This window comes from Pinus tabuliformis, chromosome 9, assembly GCF_031772625.1.
Source record: "Pinus tabuliformis cultivar Carrire ecotype Pingquan chromosome 9, CPIR1, whole genome shotgun sequence".
In the NCBI taxonomy this organism is placed as follows: Eukaryota; Viridiplantae; Streptophyta; class Pinopsida; order Pinales; family Pinaceae; genus Pinus; species Pinus tabuliformis.
In genome coordinates, this window is record NC_142307.1 from 1,525,730,474 (window position 1) to 1,525,748,000 (window position 17,527).

At 39.2% G+C, this 17,527-nt stretch overlaps 1 protein-coding gene across 4 annotated transcripts in view; it reads left to right on the top strand.

Moving 5' to 3' along the window:
* LOC149154414 (uncharacterized) overlaps positions 1–17,527 on the top strand; it is a 361,061-nt gene that overhangs the window by 289,431 nt on the left and 54,103 nt on the right. For all 4 annotated transcript variants that reach the window (XM_089438291.1, XM_089438293.1, XM_089438292.1 and 1 more), the window contains 4 exons: positions 268–456; positions 583–869; positions 966–1,161; positions 1,332–1,574. In XM_089438291.1, the coding sequence (XP_089294417.1) occupies positions 268–456; positions 583–869; positions 966–1,161; positions 1,332–1,574 (915 nt within the window). The remainder of the gene's footprint in view (positions 1–267; positions 457–582; positions 870–965; positions 1,162–1,331; positions 1,575–17,527) is intronic.

Sequence of the window (17,527 nt, forward strand, 5' to 3'; positions counted from 1 at the left end):
GAGCTAACCCCTTGGGTTCTGTATGTGCAACTTTTGCACACGTGGCATTAGAAATAATGTGCTTTTTCTAATTAGTTCATTAATGATTGGATAGTATCTTTCGATTAATGAGTTAACTAGTTTATATTGTTTGGTAATACTTTAATGCTTTGGTGCTAGCAGGAAAAGCATTCTACATAGGTTTTTTGACATTGTGACATCAAAATTTTGTTATTTTTCCAATGTGTAAACTTTTATTTAAATGCTCAAATGTTGATCCAAATGCAGGTGGCTGCTACCCCTGATTTGATGGTTGCATATGTTGACTTTTTCTTGGGTGGAGATGAAAAGCGGCCTGATCTGCCTCCACGGCTGCAACAAAGATTTCCCATGTGTATCATATTTGGAGGGGCTGGAAGCTATATGGCTCCTTACACTCTTCATAGCGATAACCTTCTGACCAGCCTTATGGGGCAGGTCCGTATTTATTTATAGGCCTAGAACTGAATTTATTTGGTAATGATTTCTGATGTTCAATGTTCCAGGCAACTAGTCAGATTAATATTGTACTTTGGGAGTTCCTGATTTTTGTCAATGTTTTAGGTTGTGCCTGCAACCATATGGTATCGACTTGTTGCTGGTTTGAATGCTCAACTGCGTACAGTACGGCAAGGTCGTCTCCATGGTACATTGATGCCTGTCATAACCTGGCTTGGCACTCATGCAAACTATGGGCTCAGTTTACAAGGTGTGCAGGTTGACCTTGCCTGGTTTCAGCCCACAGATTCTGGTTACTATCAGCTTGGTCTTGTGGTGAATTCTGTTGATGAAGTGGCCCATACCACACTTGTATCAGAATTTTCAAATAGTATAAGCATTGAACAATTAAGGTATTCCATCGAATAACAGATACAGTCTAAGACATTTAATTTGTTGAAGCAACATTTCATCAAATTTATTTACAACCTACCACTTGTAATTTGCAGGACAAATGATGTTTGCAGCTATCGTCAGTCTGTTCCATGTCTAGGGAATTCACAATACACGCATCTTAGCTCAACTGATAGAAGGATAAATGGAGCAATAATCAATTCATTTACTTTGCGTTGTCTGAAGAATCAGAAGGACGTTTTATTTCCTTTATCTTTTGTTTTGCGTAATACACGACCAGTTGGCCATCAAGTAACTCTCCTTCTTAGGATGTTGGATTTTGCAACTTCATTTGTTTGGAACTGTTAATGTAACCCTTTTATCTGAATGTTTTCTAAAAATATTTGCTTAGGGTATAACTTGATGCAGGAAGGCAGTTGTTTGTTACAATACTAAGAACTTTCCATCTTGTTTTATTGCAGGACCTTGTAGGTCTCATCATCTCAATTTTGCTTTTAGGAGATTTTAGCTTAATGCTTTTGACATTGCTGCAATTTTACTCGATATCATTGGGAGCATTTCTTGTGGTCCTCCTCATTCTTCCTCTTGCTCTATTATCGCCTTTGCCTGCTGGTATAAATGCTTTATTCAGTCATGGGCCTCGAAGATCAGCAGGACTTGCACGTGTCTATGCATTGTGGAATATCACATCAGTTGTTAATGTTGTAAGTTTCTGTTTGTGTACTATCTCAAATTATTGTTGGAATCGTTTTATAGAGATTTAAAGACTTGGACAATTTGTTGAGATTAGTAGCATTGTTCAATGATTTAATCATCATGCTTCGTTTCAATTACTATGTTGAGTTATCTCTTTGAATGCATCGTTTTTTTGTGTTTCCAAGATGATTTTGTTACCACACATCTCCCAAGTATCCTTATATATATATATATATATATATATATATATATATACACACACACACAATATAGGGTTCATTGCTGAGATGTAACATTCAAATATGCAGATCATCGTGCTTCGTTTCAATTACTATGTTGAGTTATCTCTTTGAATGCATCATTTTTTTGTGTTTCCAAGATGATTTTGTTACCACACATCTGCCAAGTATCCTTACACACACACACACACACACACACACACACACACAATGTAGGGTTCATTGCTGAGATGTAACATTCAAATATGCAGATTTGAAACAGTAATTTGTTTTCCTAAATGCTTAAGGTACAATCCCCAAATGGTTCTAGCGCTGTTACCCAAATCTCTGTAATACACATGCATAATACACACGCACAATGCAGGGTTCATTGCTGAGATGTAACATTCAAATATGCAGATTTGAAGCAGTAATTTGTTTTCTTAAATGCTTAAGGTACAATCCCCAAGTGGTTCTAGCGCTGTTACCCAAATCTTTGTAATACCCATGCATAATTTGTCGGCCTCATTATTATAAAAATTCCAACTCTAGAGTACTGATGTCCTTGTGATATTAATTAAACAAGTAAATTGCTGAATTTAATTAATGTAGAAATTAAATTTCTGACCATAACATCAATCACATAATCATTGGAAATCAAATAGCAGAAACATTAAACAATTTAACACATACATCCTATATATATATAACATTCAAATATGCAGATTTGAAACAGTATTTTGTTTTCTTAGATGCTTAGGGTACAACCCCTAAGTGGTTCTAGTCCTGTTACCCAAATCTTTGTAATACCTATACATAATTTATCAACCTCATTATTGTAAAATTTCCAACCCTAGATGAGTGATGTCATTGGAAATCAAATACCAGAAACATAGAACAATTTCACATATACATCCCAAGTATATATATATGTATATAATTCAAATATGCGGTTTGAAACAGTATTTTGTTTTCTTAAATGCTAAGGGTACAATCCCCAAGTGGTTCTAGTGCTGTTATGCAAATCTTTGTAATACCAATACATAATTTATCAACCTCATTATTGTAAAAATTCCAACCCTAGATGAGTGATGTCCTTTTGATCTCAATTAAACAAGTAAATTGCTGAATTTAATTAATGCAGAAATTAAATTTCAGATCATAGCATCAATCACACAATTGTTGGAAATCAACCAGCAGAAGCATAAACCAACTTCAAACATACATAGATAATTTCTCCTTTAAATCAACTTTTCATTCCTTTGAAAAAGTTACGAGGAAACCTTCAGAGTCTGCTTAAAACCAGCAGTTGTACGGGGCACAGTCAACAAGTCACCTCCAATTAAGCTCTATCGCCTGCTGATAAAGTACAATCTGCTCTATGGACGTGTACATTCCTATCCATATGAGTGTGCAGACTTGCATACGACTGTACAATAGTGTATGGATCTACACTGCTGTACAGATTTGAATTTGCCTCTGCCTGACTCTCTGCTCTCTCTACATGGAAGTATATGGATCCATATTGCTGTATAGATCTGTATTGTACAGCCCCTGCCTTTGCCGCCCCCCCCCCCCCTCCCTTCTCTCTCCTGGTTACTCAAAGTACTCAACTGTTCAACTCATAGTTTTAAAAACTGAAACCGGTGACCGGACCGGTCCACCAACGAAACCAGTTTTCAAACTGGAACCAGTCAAACTGGGACTGGTCAGATCTCAATGAACCAGTCTTTAAAAAAATACATGAAATAATGAGTTTTTAATGAAAAAAACTATTTTAAAGATTTAAAACCATGATTCCAAACCAAGAGATAAAATATCTAAAGTTTGCTCATTTATATACCAGGAAAAGGGGAATATATCAAATTGGCACTGAGTGCAATACATATCAGCAACAAAATACTTAATCAATGAGGCTCTAAATGGCCTCTAGAGTCCAAAAACAATGTTATAAGCTATGGGGTCACTGGCCTACTACAAGTCTACATATCAGTGATCAACATGATCACTCCTCATCATGATCAGACTCATCGCCACTACTAGACAAGGAATCATCAACATGAACTACTTAAATAATCTAGTGGTAGTAGTAACAGCAGAAATAGACATCAAAACTACAAATCACTGATCAACATGATCATTCATGAAACTCATCATTGATTCAGCGCTACTAAAAATGGGATCATCAGCAAGAGATACATAAACATCATCTTGCTCAAAGTCTTCAGACTTGGATTGCTCAACCCTATAATTTGATAGAAATTGAAAAAGTTTAACATGCCTAGGTAGTGATTTTGGTTTGAGTGAAGGGTTCAACTCCTCAGCCTTATAATGCGGTAGAAAAAACTTAGCATCCCTAATCAATTATTTTCCTTTGGGTGAACGGTACATTCTTGTTAAGGCTATGGTAGAGGAGTTCAACAATCCATACCAGTGTTTTATGACTCCGACCAGGCCGAGGATCGACTCCGACTCCGACTCCGATTCGGTAATGACTCGGCCTAGTCGATTTCAATGACTCGGTCGTTGTAAAAAATACATTAAATATTTATCTTTTTTATAAAAAAACATAATTTTAAATATTTTAAACATAATTTTAAAGATTTTCATTCATGTTTCCAAACACATAGCATTATAATATAGATGGAAGACAACATATGATCAAAGTAGGCTCATGAACCAATCCATTATATCAAAATGGTACCCAATGGCTACATAGTCAACTGTCATACATGATCAAAGTGAAAGACTCAAAACAAAATACAAATAACCAAGGAGGCTAGAAATGGCCTCTACAACAAAAGTAAACTGTGATGCTGACCAGACTCCAATACTAGTACTACTGGCTACTGCCAGAGGAGCCAAGATCATATCGACCAATCTCTGGATCAGACTCATCATCATCATCAGAGTCAGACAAGGGGCCCCATGCCTCCTCATCATCATCGTCTCCAACTGCAACTGTAGAAGTGGTGCCAGTACCACTAGCAGATGCAAGCTGAGATAGAGTAGATATGCGGCTGCGCTTCTGTCGTGGCTGAGCAGAGGAAGCACCTACAACTGGAGTCCTACTCCTCGGAGTCCTTGCTGGCTGTGAGACTGAGGCTGGTGGATCGGGATCTGCATTCAACTGAACAGGCTGAAGTTGATGTTCCAGACCCAAGTCAAGTTCATCAAGATCCTCATCAGGATCAAACTCTGGTGCACGACTCTCCACTACCCAATCTGATGTTGGATCAATGTCTTCCAACACAATGGGATCTGAATCAGGTCTTTTGTTCAGCAATTGGTTCCGTCTGAGCCGAAGGTTGTATTGGACAAAAACTAGATCATTCAACCGTTTTTGCTCCAAACGGTTTCTCTTCTTTGTGTGAATCCTCTCAAAGACAGACCAATTGCGCTCACACCCAGATGCACTGCAAGTTTGACTCAAAATACGAATTGCAAACTTTTGCAATTGAGGGCACTGGCCACCAAAGGCCTCCCACCATTGTGCTGCAAAAAACATAGGAGTGTAATGAATTATGAGTTAGATGAAGGCTGAAGCTCAACAAAATTACAAATTATATCTAACTTTCAAATTATAAATGATTTAACAAACTTTAGTCTTTAATAAAAAAAGTAAAACTGTAAAACCGTTAAGAAATTGAAAATTGAAATTTTTGTTTACCTGGCTCATCTGCTTCTCTTGCAATCTTTGCTAGGTTCTTCCCAAAGGTACCTGTTGCATTGCTGAAGGATGTGACCTGTTGATGTATCTGCAGCTGATCAGACTCCGATGGGATCATGCGTTCAATGCAATCAACCAGTCCATCTCTGACCTCCCCGCTCAAAGCTCCTGACTCCTTAGCTCTATAATGATACCGTGGGTTCAAAAAATACCCAGCTACATGTATAGGGCGATGGAGTTGATTGTTCCATCTTTCATCAATGATTTCCCAAATGGGCCCATACTTTGCCACTCTATCCTTGTATGCTGTCTTTATTTGCTCCTTTGCTTGATCCATAGCCTCATAAATGAAGCCCATAGCCAACCTTTCCCCATCCACCAACCGCAACACCTTAACCAGTGGCTCAGCAAGCTTCACAATCTCTGCTGCCTATCTCCAAAAAGTTTCATCATGGACTTTCCTTTTCAATTCTCTGCCTTCTGGTTTGTTAGACCAATTGGTTTGATTCCATTCATCACTGGAAAACATCTTTTGCAAGTTTCTATGTTGGGAAAGCATAGATTGCAATGTCAAAAAATGTGTAGCAAATCTAGTGATGGTAGGCCTAATAATATCCTTGCCTCCAGTGTGTTTCCTCATGAGACTCAAAACCAGTGTATGATTGTAGATAAATTTTGTTATGCTTTTGGCATTATCTACAGTGTTTCTGACCCAATCTAATTTTCCAATATCCTCAAGCATGAGGTCTATGCAATGTGCAGCGCATGGGGTCCAAAAGATGGTCTTGTGTTTTTCCTCTAACAGTTTACCAGCAAGAACATAGTTAGAGGCATTGTCAGTGATGATTTGAACAACATTAGCCACCCCCACATCCTCAATAACCTCATCCAATAGCTGAAACAACAAGTGGCCATCTTTTACCTTATCAGATGCATCAACTGATTTTAAAAACATGGTTCCCTGTGGGCAGAAGACAAGAAAGTTTATGATGGTACGGTTTCTTTGATCAGTCCATCCATCTGACATGATGGTACACCCTGTTCTTGCCCATGAGTCTTTGAACTCTTGCAAATACTCATTAATGGATTGAATTTCTTTCTGCAAACGAACCCCCCTTAGCTCTTGCATAGTAGGGCCTTTGAAGCCTTTTCCAGCAGCATGTATGGCATCAAACATAGGCTCATAATATGGTGAACGAGCAGCATTAAAGGGGATATCAGCATCATACCACCATCTAGCTATGTAGTCACAAGCAGTCTCCCTCAATTCTTTCTTCCAATGGTCATCTAAAGTGGGCTGAATTTGACCTTTACTAACTTCAGGACCATGTGCATCTGATGGAGAGGAGGGAGTGAAATAACTTTTGATAGTCACATTACCCTTCATTCTACCCTTTCCCTTATCTTGAACTGAACCAAAAGAGGGAGGAACATAACGGAAAGGGTTGGATGCCTCAGTTTGAGGGATAGAGGAAGAACCCTCAAAATCATAGTGGGGGTTGGTAGCCATCATTCTTTGTATCTCCCTCTTCCTCCCAATCTCAGCCTGTATCTCTTGTTGCCTAGCCTTATCTTCTTTAAATTTTTCAAAGCTGGCCAACAAATTCTTTCTAATCTCCTCAATTTCATCAGAGGGACATGGGGTAATTTGGCCTTTAATCCCTACCAAGTGTTGTTTCAGCCTATTAATCCCCCCAGGACCTGCCTTAATTTTCTTATGGCAAAATTTGCATTGCATTTGACTATCAACCATTTCAACATATGCCCAAGCAGGATCTTTTGCTCTAGGTGCCATTTTTTGACTAGGAAAACAATCTGAAAATGAAAAAAAAAAAAATTGATTCAATGTTCATTTATTTGACAAAAAACACTCTCTAAGCTTTCTTGATATGCACCTAAAATTTACTAAGCAAAAACAGATTTGTAAGGGTGGAAAAAAATACCTCCAGGCACAAACTGCCTCCTCAAGCTTGCTCCAAGAATCAGCTCCTCAATGCTGCTCCAAATGGCTGCCCAAGAAGCTCCTCACTCCAGCTACAATGCTCCTCCAAGACTCCTCACTGCTGCTCCAAAACAAGCTCAAGAACTGCTCACTAACTCTCAAAGAAGACTCTCACTCAAATGCATAAGACTGCTGTGAGTGAAATGAGAGCATTTGGCTGTCTTAAATAGAGTTTGGGAGGGGGAAATGGACCCCAAAAGCATTTAACAATTTACCATTACCCTTTGGAATCCACAAACCCTATTAACTTTACCAAAAAACACCAAAAAAGTGAAAAAAAAAACATGATTTACGCTGCCCAGCCGCTTTTTATTGACCCGGCCTGGTCAATACGGACTCGGCCTGGTTGACCGAGTCAGCTATGACTCGGCCTGGTCATTGGATGACTAGGCCGAGTCATAGCTGACTCGGCCAACCTAGCCGGTTACTTGGCCTGGTCGTAATTTTTTTTTTCGACTCGGTTTGACCAGGCCGTTTCCGAGTCAACTCGGCCTGGTTGTAAAACACTGATTCATACGACCAACATCAACAGAGTTCAAAAATCAGTGCCACCAACATCAAGGTTCTTAAAGGGCTTCATCCTCTTGATCAAACACCAATCTCATACCCTCATGCATGATAGAATCAAATGGAAACATTGCAAACCCCCAAACCATGAAATCCTGAAAACCATTAAGTTTGCAGAATTTAGAGTGAACTCTAAAATTCTAGTTTTTCCATATAAAATCCAATGAGGTTGAAACCACTCTCAAGTATCCTGAGTCATTTCCCTTAAAATGGAATCAAAACTCACAAAACTGCATTTTGTGGGGTCTGTGGCTGGCCTGGCAATAAACCAGTCGATTTATGGCCGATTACACCAAAAAACTAGTATGCCGCTCAGAAAACTGTGTTTTTCAACCGGTTTGGTGACCAAGACTAATGAATCAGTGGATTTGATCAGTTTTCGGTTCAGACTGACCGACTTTGAAAACTATGGTTCAATTGTGTCTAAACCCTCTATCTTGACCTATCTTTATACTTTTAGCTGAAACCTTAATCTGCGAAAAACCTAATCTATTTTTGAGATTAATTCTAGTCAAAATCACAAATGCCATGAAAACACTTTATTAGCCTTAATAGTTAAACATAAAAAAATTTCACCTTTTTACTAAAGTAAATTACAAACTAGAATTTATTTTCTAAAATAACTCAAACTGCTTCTAGAATGTTCACTTTGAACTTGTGTGAAAGTTCCTGTCCAATCTATATCTCTCAACAATTATGAAGGCCATTACCTCTCATTCCCATCATAAACTTAATATTAAACATTTAAAGGAATGAGTGCAAAGTTGTGTAACAAATTGTGGTTGTTCAACTGGGTGGGGGTCAATTGACATAAGATAACACCTATTGTTGGCCTTGGCATTAACATAAAACTAGGAAGCACCCTGTTATGAGGAAAAGTTCATATATGCAACATAATACTCAGAAGATCTGAAATATAAAAATATCCATTATAGGATAGTAATATTTATATTAAAATGTTGGAATGCAAGAGATGAGATGATGGAATTGCAACAAATGAGGGCTTGCTTATATACTTAGGCAGGTGTCCTTTTATGAATGGTCATGTCTTTTGAGACATGCCTCCTCAGTACATTAATCACTGCTAACTATTTAATTATTACTTTATTTACATTTATAACATTGTCTTCCCCTTTAGAAAAGCTTTGTCGTCAAAGCTTATTACTAAAAAGGCTGATATCTTTTTTGTCTCGTAATGTCTTCTCGTCTTTCTCACTTCTTGGAACGGTCATCCTCGATGATACAAGATGATATGAATTTTTGTGTGGTATAGAATTGTCGTATTGTGGAGTTATCTAACCATCCCATATTAATTTTTTGTGGAATCTTGTGATTACTGGAAACTTTGGATGAATTCTTATCACAAGACTAAATTACGGTGACATCGATATCCTTTGGAATATAAGTCACTTGTTTCTGGTTTGAGTGATAAGGATATGTACACTGGTTGAGATATGTGCTTTTATGATTTGGGTGTTGATAAGTAGTTCTTGTCATTTGATCTCCACTTAACTTGTTTGTGGCGATTTCTTGGTTTACTAGAGGTATTTGATTTCCTTTAGGTACATAAGTTGCTTGGTTAATTGTTGGATCTTCACTTGAAATTTCCGTTGTTTGAACTGTAACTTTTGAATATGTCTTCACTTCAATTGGATTGGGATCTTTCTGATTTGTGGTATTATCTAGATCAATGTTTGCTCCCTTTTCTTCAACTTGAGTTTGCATATCTAAAGATTTGGCTGCTTCTTGAATAAGTTGTTCTAACTTGTCTTTTAGCGACTTCTTATCACTCTGAAGCTTCTTTATTTGTGTAAGTAGGTTTTGATTATGATTCTTTAGACATAAAAGTTCTTCATTTTTTGAATTGTTGACTTTATTCTTAATGTCCTCCTGATCTTTGAAACTTTTGATTTGTTCTAATAACCTTTGATTAAGGTTCTTTAAGCATAAATTTTCCTTTTCTTGTTTTGATAGGTGCTTCTTGAATTCTCTCTTTGTAACCTTAGGCTTCTTAACTTGTTCGAGTAATTTTTCACGGTCATCTCTGAGGTGCAAAATTTCTGTCCTTTTCTATTACTTGTAATGTATATCCTCAAAATCCTTATACTTATGTTGTGACTCTTTCTTGTTTTGCTGAAGTTTGCCTATTTTGTATTCTAAGATTTTAATATGTGAATTCTCTTGATCTTCCAACTACAATTTTGTTAAGTTTAGGTATGTTCTATGCTTAGAGCAATTTATTTCAATTTTCATAGTTAGCTCAATACCTTTTCCAGATTAGCAATCACATTAGCATTAAAGTAAATTGCAGATAGAACATAAACATAAGTCGCAGAAGACAAGCCAAGACAAAAGGACACAAGATGTGGCGCTAGTCAGGGGCAAGCCCCAATGTGGGGAAACCCTTGATCAATTCTACTTATATGTTCTTCAATAGTTCTGCAGAGAGAGAGAGAGAGAGAGAGAGAGTACATTTACAACAGAAGTCAACACTTTGACTTATCTAGATAAGAGCATAGATTATCTCTAAGAAGATGATACATGAGATCAGTTGAAGACATTTTGCTTCAACTGATTCTCCAAGGTAACTCCTTCACCTATCATTGTGTTGCATCTCATCATCATGTTGCACCTCACCGTGCTACACCATGTTGCATCCATCATCACAATGTTGGACCTCATGATTGCTACACCTTATGTTGCACTGTTTTCCATGCTGCTTGTTGTACCATGCTTGTTATTGTACCATGTGCCTTCTGCCATGTCACAATTGTTGTCCCACTTTGCCTTGCCATACTTTGCAACGATCCCATATGTCGTAGCATACCTTGTTGTTTTCCATGTGTCTTAGCGACACCATGTAGCCTTGCTATCCCTTGTATTGTGGCTCCACCAAGCTTCATTGTCTAGCTATCCCATTCATCTTTGCAGCACTAAGTCACCTGTTGTCCCTTGCATCTTGGCAACACCATGTAGCAATCCCATTTACTTTGCCGCACTAGTTAGTAGCATCATGTAGTCTTAGCACTGCTGTACTAGCCGCCTTGCTTGCTACTATCCATTCTTGCTGTTGAGTAGCACCATGTAGCCTCGCTGCCATGTGTTGTTTCACCACGTTGCACTACTGGTTAGGGCATCACCCTACAACCCTTATTCTCCATACAAATCAGCAAACCAACCTTCTAAACACTGCGGTTCTCCAAGGGTGTAACCCTCCACACTTACGCTATTCCTTTTGGCTTTGTTTAACTGCGGCTAAGGCCACGCTGTCCCTACAACCCATTCACATTGTATAGGGCAGCCTACGCGCTGTCCCTTTGACCCTTCATGTTGCGGCTAAGACTCAGTTGTCCACACAATTGTTCTTCGACCTAATCTGCCCAGCAATATGCACTAGGAACAACCCTTACTTACCACGCTGTCACCTACAACAAACCCTCACTACGGCCCATAAACTTGACTGCGTTAGGGCTTCTCACTTGACTGCATCCTAGGGCTTCTCACTTGACTGCATCCTAAGGCTTCTCACTTGACTACGTAGATATTAGGGTTGTCGTCCTTGTAGCGTTAGGGTTGCCTTCTTTTCCTCCAATGTCTAGGGCTTCCACTCCTAGATTTCTCTTCCACTAAAACCCAAGACAAGTGGAGAGAAATCAAGATAGAAGTGTGTGTTATAAATGAATCTCAAGTCATCTCCTTTATACTAAAACTGAGCACCTCTATTTATAGTAAAACGTTGAGCACAAGTGGGGTTTATTTGGTTGCTAGCCGACCTTGACAAATTGTCCCATAACACAAATAAATTCATAACTCCATGAATACTTATCGGAATCTGATGATCTTTGGATCAATCCTACACCTCTCGATGAGAGGGATCCAAAAAAAAAAACAGCTGCCATAAATAAGATGACCCATATGGAGATTGGCCCTAGTTGCCAATTTTAACACTCCCTCTCAACTAGGGAGAACTCCATCCACTGATCCATATGTCCGATTGTACTATCTCTGCCATCAGTTCCCTGCACTGCTCTGCTCTGCTTTGTTGAACCATGAAGAAGAAGAATTGATCGAGAATGTCTCATACCATTCTCTACTAACCCAAAGTCAGTTTTATTGATCCCAGATCAATATCACAAGAGAGTGTCTCAAACCACTCCTACTGATCCCAGATCAATGGAGGTCATCCTAGCATAGGGAGTACGATAGATACAACGATGCGTCCATCGGTAGTACTACTATGGTCCCTAACCCCATTTCCCTGCTCATTGGCCAGATGAGAGGTACTTCCCATGAGTCTCAGACTGCATGGGTAAGATGCCTCGACAGGAGAACCATTCACCTTGTCCCTAAGTCGCCACGAGGTATCACAGGGTAAGACTGAGCCATTCACCCTATACACAACGCATCATTAGGGGAGAGTGATTCGCCCTATGGTCGCTGGTTGCTAACTTGCTCCAATAAGTACCCCAAGCCCCTCAGCGCTCCCAGAGCTCAATGCATGCATCATGCAGGACCCTCATAGGAGGGTCTCTCAACGACTCCAAGTCGTTCGGGAAAGCCGCAAATTTGACCTTTCCCCAGGGCTTTGACAAAATGTCTGCGACCTGTACATCAGTCTCAAAGCGATGGAGCCTCCTCGCTCATCGATGTACCATATCCCAGATAAGGTAGTATATGATGTCTATCTACTGGAGCAATCATAGAATATGCGATTCCTCAATAATCGAATCCCCCTCTGGTTGACACAGAAGATCACGGTGGTATCCATCATGTGTACAGATAGCTCATTGAAGAGCTTCCACAACTAGGCAGCTTCGCACGAGGTCATACTTGTAGCTATGTATTTAGTCTCAGCGGTGCTCAAAGCAACTGTCTTCTGCTTCCTGCTCATCCAGGGTATCGAGCAACATCCAAAGAGAATCAACACTCAAAAGTGCTCTTGAGATCCTCCACACTGCCTGCCTAGTCAGCATTCGAATAATCATGCAACTTCATATTTTCGGCAATGTATCTCAATTTATGAGAGATTGTGCCCCGAAGATATCTTAGAAGATTCTTGGCACTAATCCAGTGAGGCTCAACCATATATGAGCTCATCATACTAACTGCGAATCATATGTCCAGACGGAAGTTCACCAAGAACATCAACGTGAATGAGTTTATGAAGCTCAAAGACATTTCCCAAATCTGGTCTGGCATCACTACCATATAACTTCTTAAAGTTAAGATCCTCGAGGTAGTCACGGGCTTGCAGGTTACCATTCCACATCTGGAATCAAACTCCCTCTTACTTTTGCAAATGAGAGGGTCTGCACCTTTCAGAAATAGCTCGTCCTCAGAAGGTGCCGGTATGAGAGGTCTATCATCCACAACCTTTGAGCAATGGTTTTGGATCGGCTTCACTCCTAGTGAATCTCATCTTCATCAGACAGCTATCAATCCTCTCATACTATGCCCAGGGTGTTTTGCTTCAAGCAATAGAGGGCTTTCTTCCACTTGCATACATGAGATTCCAAATCATGATCTCAAACCCCTCGGGTTGTTGCAAACCTGTGGACCTGCTACATGAGGGGAATGGTCCCCTTGTAAGATTTTCCTTTGGTACATCTCAGACATGTACCTTCATGCTCTTTTTGAATTCAAGCATCTGAGTCACCATCTGACTCACATCGGGTAAGGCCCCATAAGTAGACCTCTGGTGCTATAGATGAGATGTGTCAACTGACATGGTCCCCAATGGACCATCCTGCAACTTGATACAAATTGCCAACCGTGAACTCAAAAGCATCTTAGAAAATTTCATTTTCAAACACGTACCTTTTCATTGATGAATGCCACCTTGAAACCTTTGACTTCCATTGCCGAAATGGACACTAGGTTCTTCTTACGATCAGGTACATAAAGAGATTCTTGTAAATGAATCGAGTTACCCTCATTCAATTGAGGTATAGGTGGCATCGACTCCAAGTATAATCCCAGGATTGTTTCCATCTCAACCAAATTAGAGAGAGCACCCTTCTATCCGATGAAGTGCCTTGAAGTACTACGATCAATAAGCCAGATTCCCAAAGAGTCTGAAGGAGAGGGCCAATACAAGATAGCGCTTCTTTATCTTATCAGGAAACAACACTTGATTCTTCATACCTGGGTTCCTTGCTTTCTTTGAAGAGTCAGTCATTTCATTGATGACCTGCATTCCCTGTCATTCCTCCGATCATTGAAGATGTCCCTGGAGTGATTGTTATCATCATCAAGTGATGTGTTTGTACCTCAGACATTCCTTCGCATAATGGCTGAACTTATTACAAACAAGGCATCTGTCTTTCCTTCCACCTTGAGATTCGGACTTCCCATTGAAGTGATCTTAAGGTAGGCAAGAAGCCTTCCGCTGCGTCATTCTGATAATATTCTCTGCTTCGATTTCACCCTTGGTGAATTTGAAGAGCGATGAGGAATCCATTAATCCTTTTGTCTTTTCCCAACTGTCTTCGGTGATTGCTCTTTCACTCTTGCTTGGGCATTGTCTTCACCTCTCCTCTGGTACCATGTTAAGTTTAGGTATGTTCTATGCTTAGAGCAATTTATTTCAATTTTCATAGTTCGCTTAATATCTTTTCCAGATTAGCAATCACATTAGCATTAAAGTAAACTGCAGATAGAATATAAACATAAGTCGCAGAAGACAAGCCAAGACAAGAGGACACAAGATGTGGCGCTAGCCAGGGACAAACCCCAATGTGGGGAAACCCTTGATCAATTCTATTTATATGTTCTTCAATAGTTCAGCACAGAGAGAGAGAGAGAGAGAGAGAGAGTACATTTACAACAAAAGTCAACACTTTGACTTATCTAGAGAAGTGCATAGATTATCTCTAAGAAGATGATACATGAGATCAGTTGAAGACATGTTGCTTCAACTGATTCTCCAAGGTGACTCCTTGACCTATCATCGTGCTACATCTCGCCAGCATGCTGCACCTCACCATGTTGCACGATGCTGCATCCATCATCACAATGCTGGACCTCATGACTATTGCACCTTATGCTACATTTTTGTCCATGATAGCCATGCTGTCCATGCTTGTTGTTGTACCATGTGCCTTCTGTCGTGTCACAACTGTTGTCCCACTTTGCCTTGCCATACCTTGCAGCTGTCCCATATGTCTTAGCATACCTTGCTATTGTCCATGTGTCTTAGCAGCACCATGTAGCCTTGTTGTCCCTTGTATCGTGGCTCCACCAAGCTTCATTGTCTAGCTGTCCCATTCATCTTTGTAGCACTAAGCCACCTGTTGTCCCTTGCATCTTGGCAGCACCATGTAGCAGTCCCATTTACTTTGCTGCACTAGTTAGTAGCATCATGTAGTCTTAGTACTATTGTACTAGCCGTCGTGCTTGCTGCTATCCATACTTGCTGCTAAGCAGCACTATGTAGCCTTGCTGCCATGTGTTGTTTCACCACGCTGCACTACTGGTTAGGGCATCACCCTACAACCCTTATTCTCCATACAAATCAGCAAACCAACCTTCTAAAGACTGTGGTTCTCCAAGGGTGTAACCCTCGACACTTACACTTTTCCTTTTGGCTTTGTTTAACTGTGCTAAGGCCATGCTGTCCCTATAGCCGCTTCATGTTGTCTAGGTTAGCCTACACGCTGCCCCTTTGACCCTTCATGCTGCGGCTAAGACTCAACTGTTCCTCAGCCTAATCTGCCTAGCAATACGCACTAGGAACAACCCTTACTTACCACATTGTCACCTCCAACAAACCCTCACTGTGGCCCATAAACTTGACTGCGTTAGGGCTTCTCACTTGACTGCATCCTAGGGCTTCTCACTCTACTGCGTCTTAGGGCTTCTCACTTGACTGTGTAGATACTAGGGCTGTCCTCCTTGTAGCATTAGGGCTTCCTTCTTTTCCTCCAACATCTAGGGCTTCCACTCTTAGATTTCTCTTCCACTAAAACCCAAGACAAGTGGAGAGAAATCAAGATAGAAGTGTGTGTCAGAAATGACTCTCAAGTCATCTCCTTTTATACTAAAACGTTGAGCACATGTGGGGTTTATTTGGTTGCTAGCCGACCTTGACAAATTGTCTTATAACACAAATAAATTCATAACTCCGTGAACACTTATCGGAATCGGATGATATTTAGATCAATCCTACACCTCTTGATGAGAGGGATCTAAGAAAAATATCAGCTGCCATAAATAAGATGACCCACATGGAGTTTGGCCCTAGTTGCCAATCTTAACAAATTTTTCAGTATACTGAATTACATTGTCTTGTAGGAGTGTTGGGTGTTCAACTTGCAACTTGAATTCTATTTTCTTCAATCTTTTATTAAAATCTACATGTTGGCGCTCAGGTGTCACTATTAATTGCTTTATCCCTTCATAAAACCCAACATGTCTTTTCGAGGATTGTTTTTGTGTGCCACTTTGATATTCAGCTAAAGTAAAAATTTTATGATATTTTTCACATATGACAACTTGATTCCTAAATGACTTTTAGGAATTAGAATATCATTCTAAACAAAAACGACATTTTGAAAAGAATCCACAGTTTCTTGTGGATGTCATCTTTTTATTTTTTCTTGAATTTTTTTTTAATCCTCATATATATATATATATATATATATATATATATATATATAGTCATTTTCCCTTTTTTTTAATAGCTTAAAAAACTTTTTAACTAATCTTAACCTTTAAAGTAACCTTTTTATATTTCATTAAAAAAACACTTTTTACCTATTAATATTACTTTTATAGTACCTCTTATTTTATTTAAAAAAAATTCTCTATAAGTTGCGGTATTTTCCTTAAATATATTTCTCTCCTTATACTAGCTTCATTCTCATAATTTAAATGTTTTTTTACCTTTAAATTTAATATATATTACTTTATTACTAAACCCATGACCAAAACAAATTTATTTTCTTATTTTGACTTTTAATTGTCATCGTTGTACGGATAGAGTTGTACAGACACGTCTTATGGTACAACAGGCATTGATTTGGCTACCAGGGTAGTGACATTTGTTGATACTTGTTTGGGTTGGAGACACTTTCTAAATTCCCGACGATAATTGTTTGCCATGGACTTTTTGTTTAAGCACAAGTATGGTTGGTTATGGCATGTTGGAATTTCTAAGTCTGACATGTTAGAAACCCTTCATGCACTTTAGTGATTTATTCCTACCTACTTGTTCTGTTAATCAACAAGTTATTTACCATGTAAATACTGGAAATAAATACAAGTACATGCTCAACACATTACAGATCATCAACTGAAGGAAATAGAAACAAGCACACAAGTGACACTGTTGTTTTTGGACTAAGGTCCCCGGAAAAACCCAATGCGGGAAAATTGGTGCAGCTATCTAAGGGTTTGATTTATTAAGCAGTTTCAAAATACAATCTAGGTGCCAAATCTGGCTCACCTAACAGAGAAAAGTCTCGACAGTAGTACCTCTCTACTTGGAAGCAGATATTCTCACTG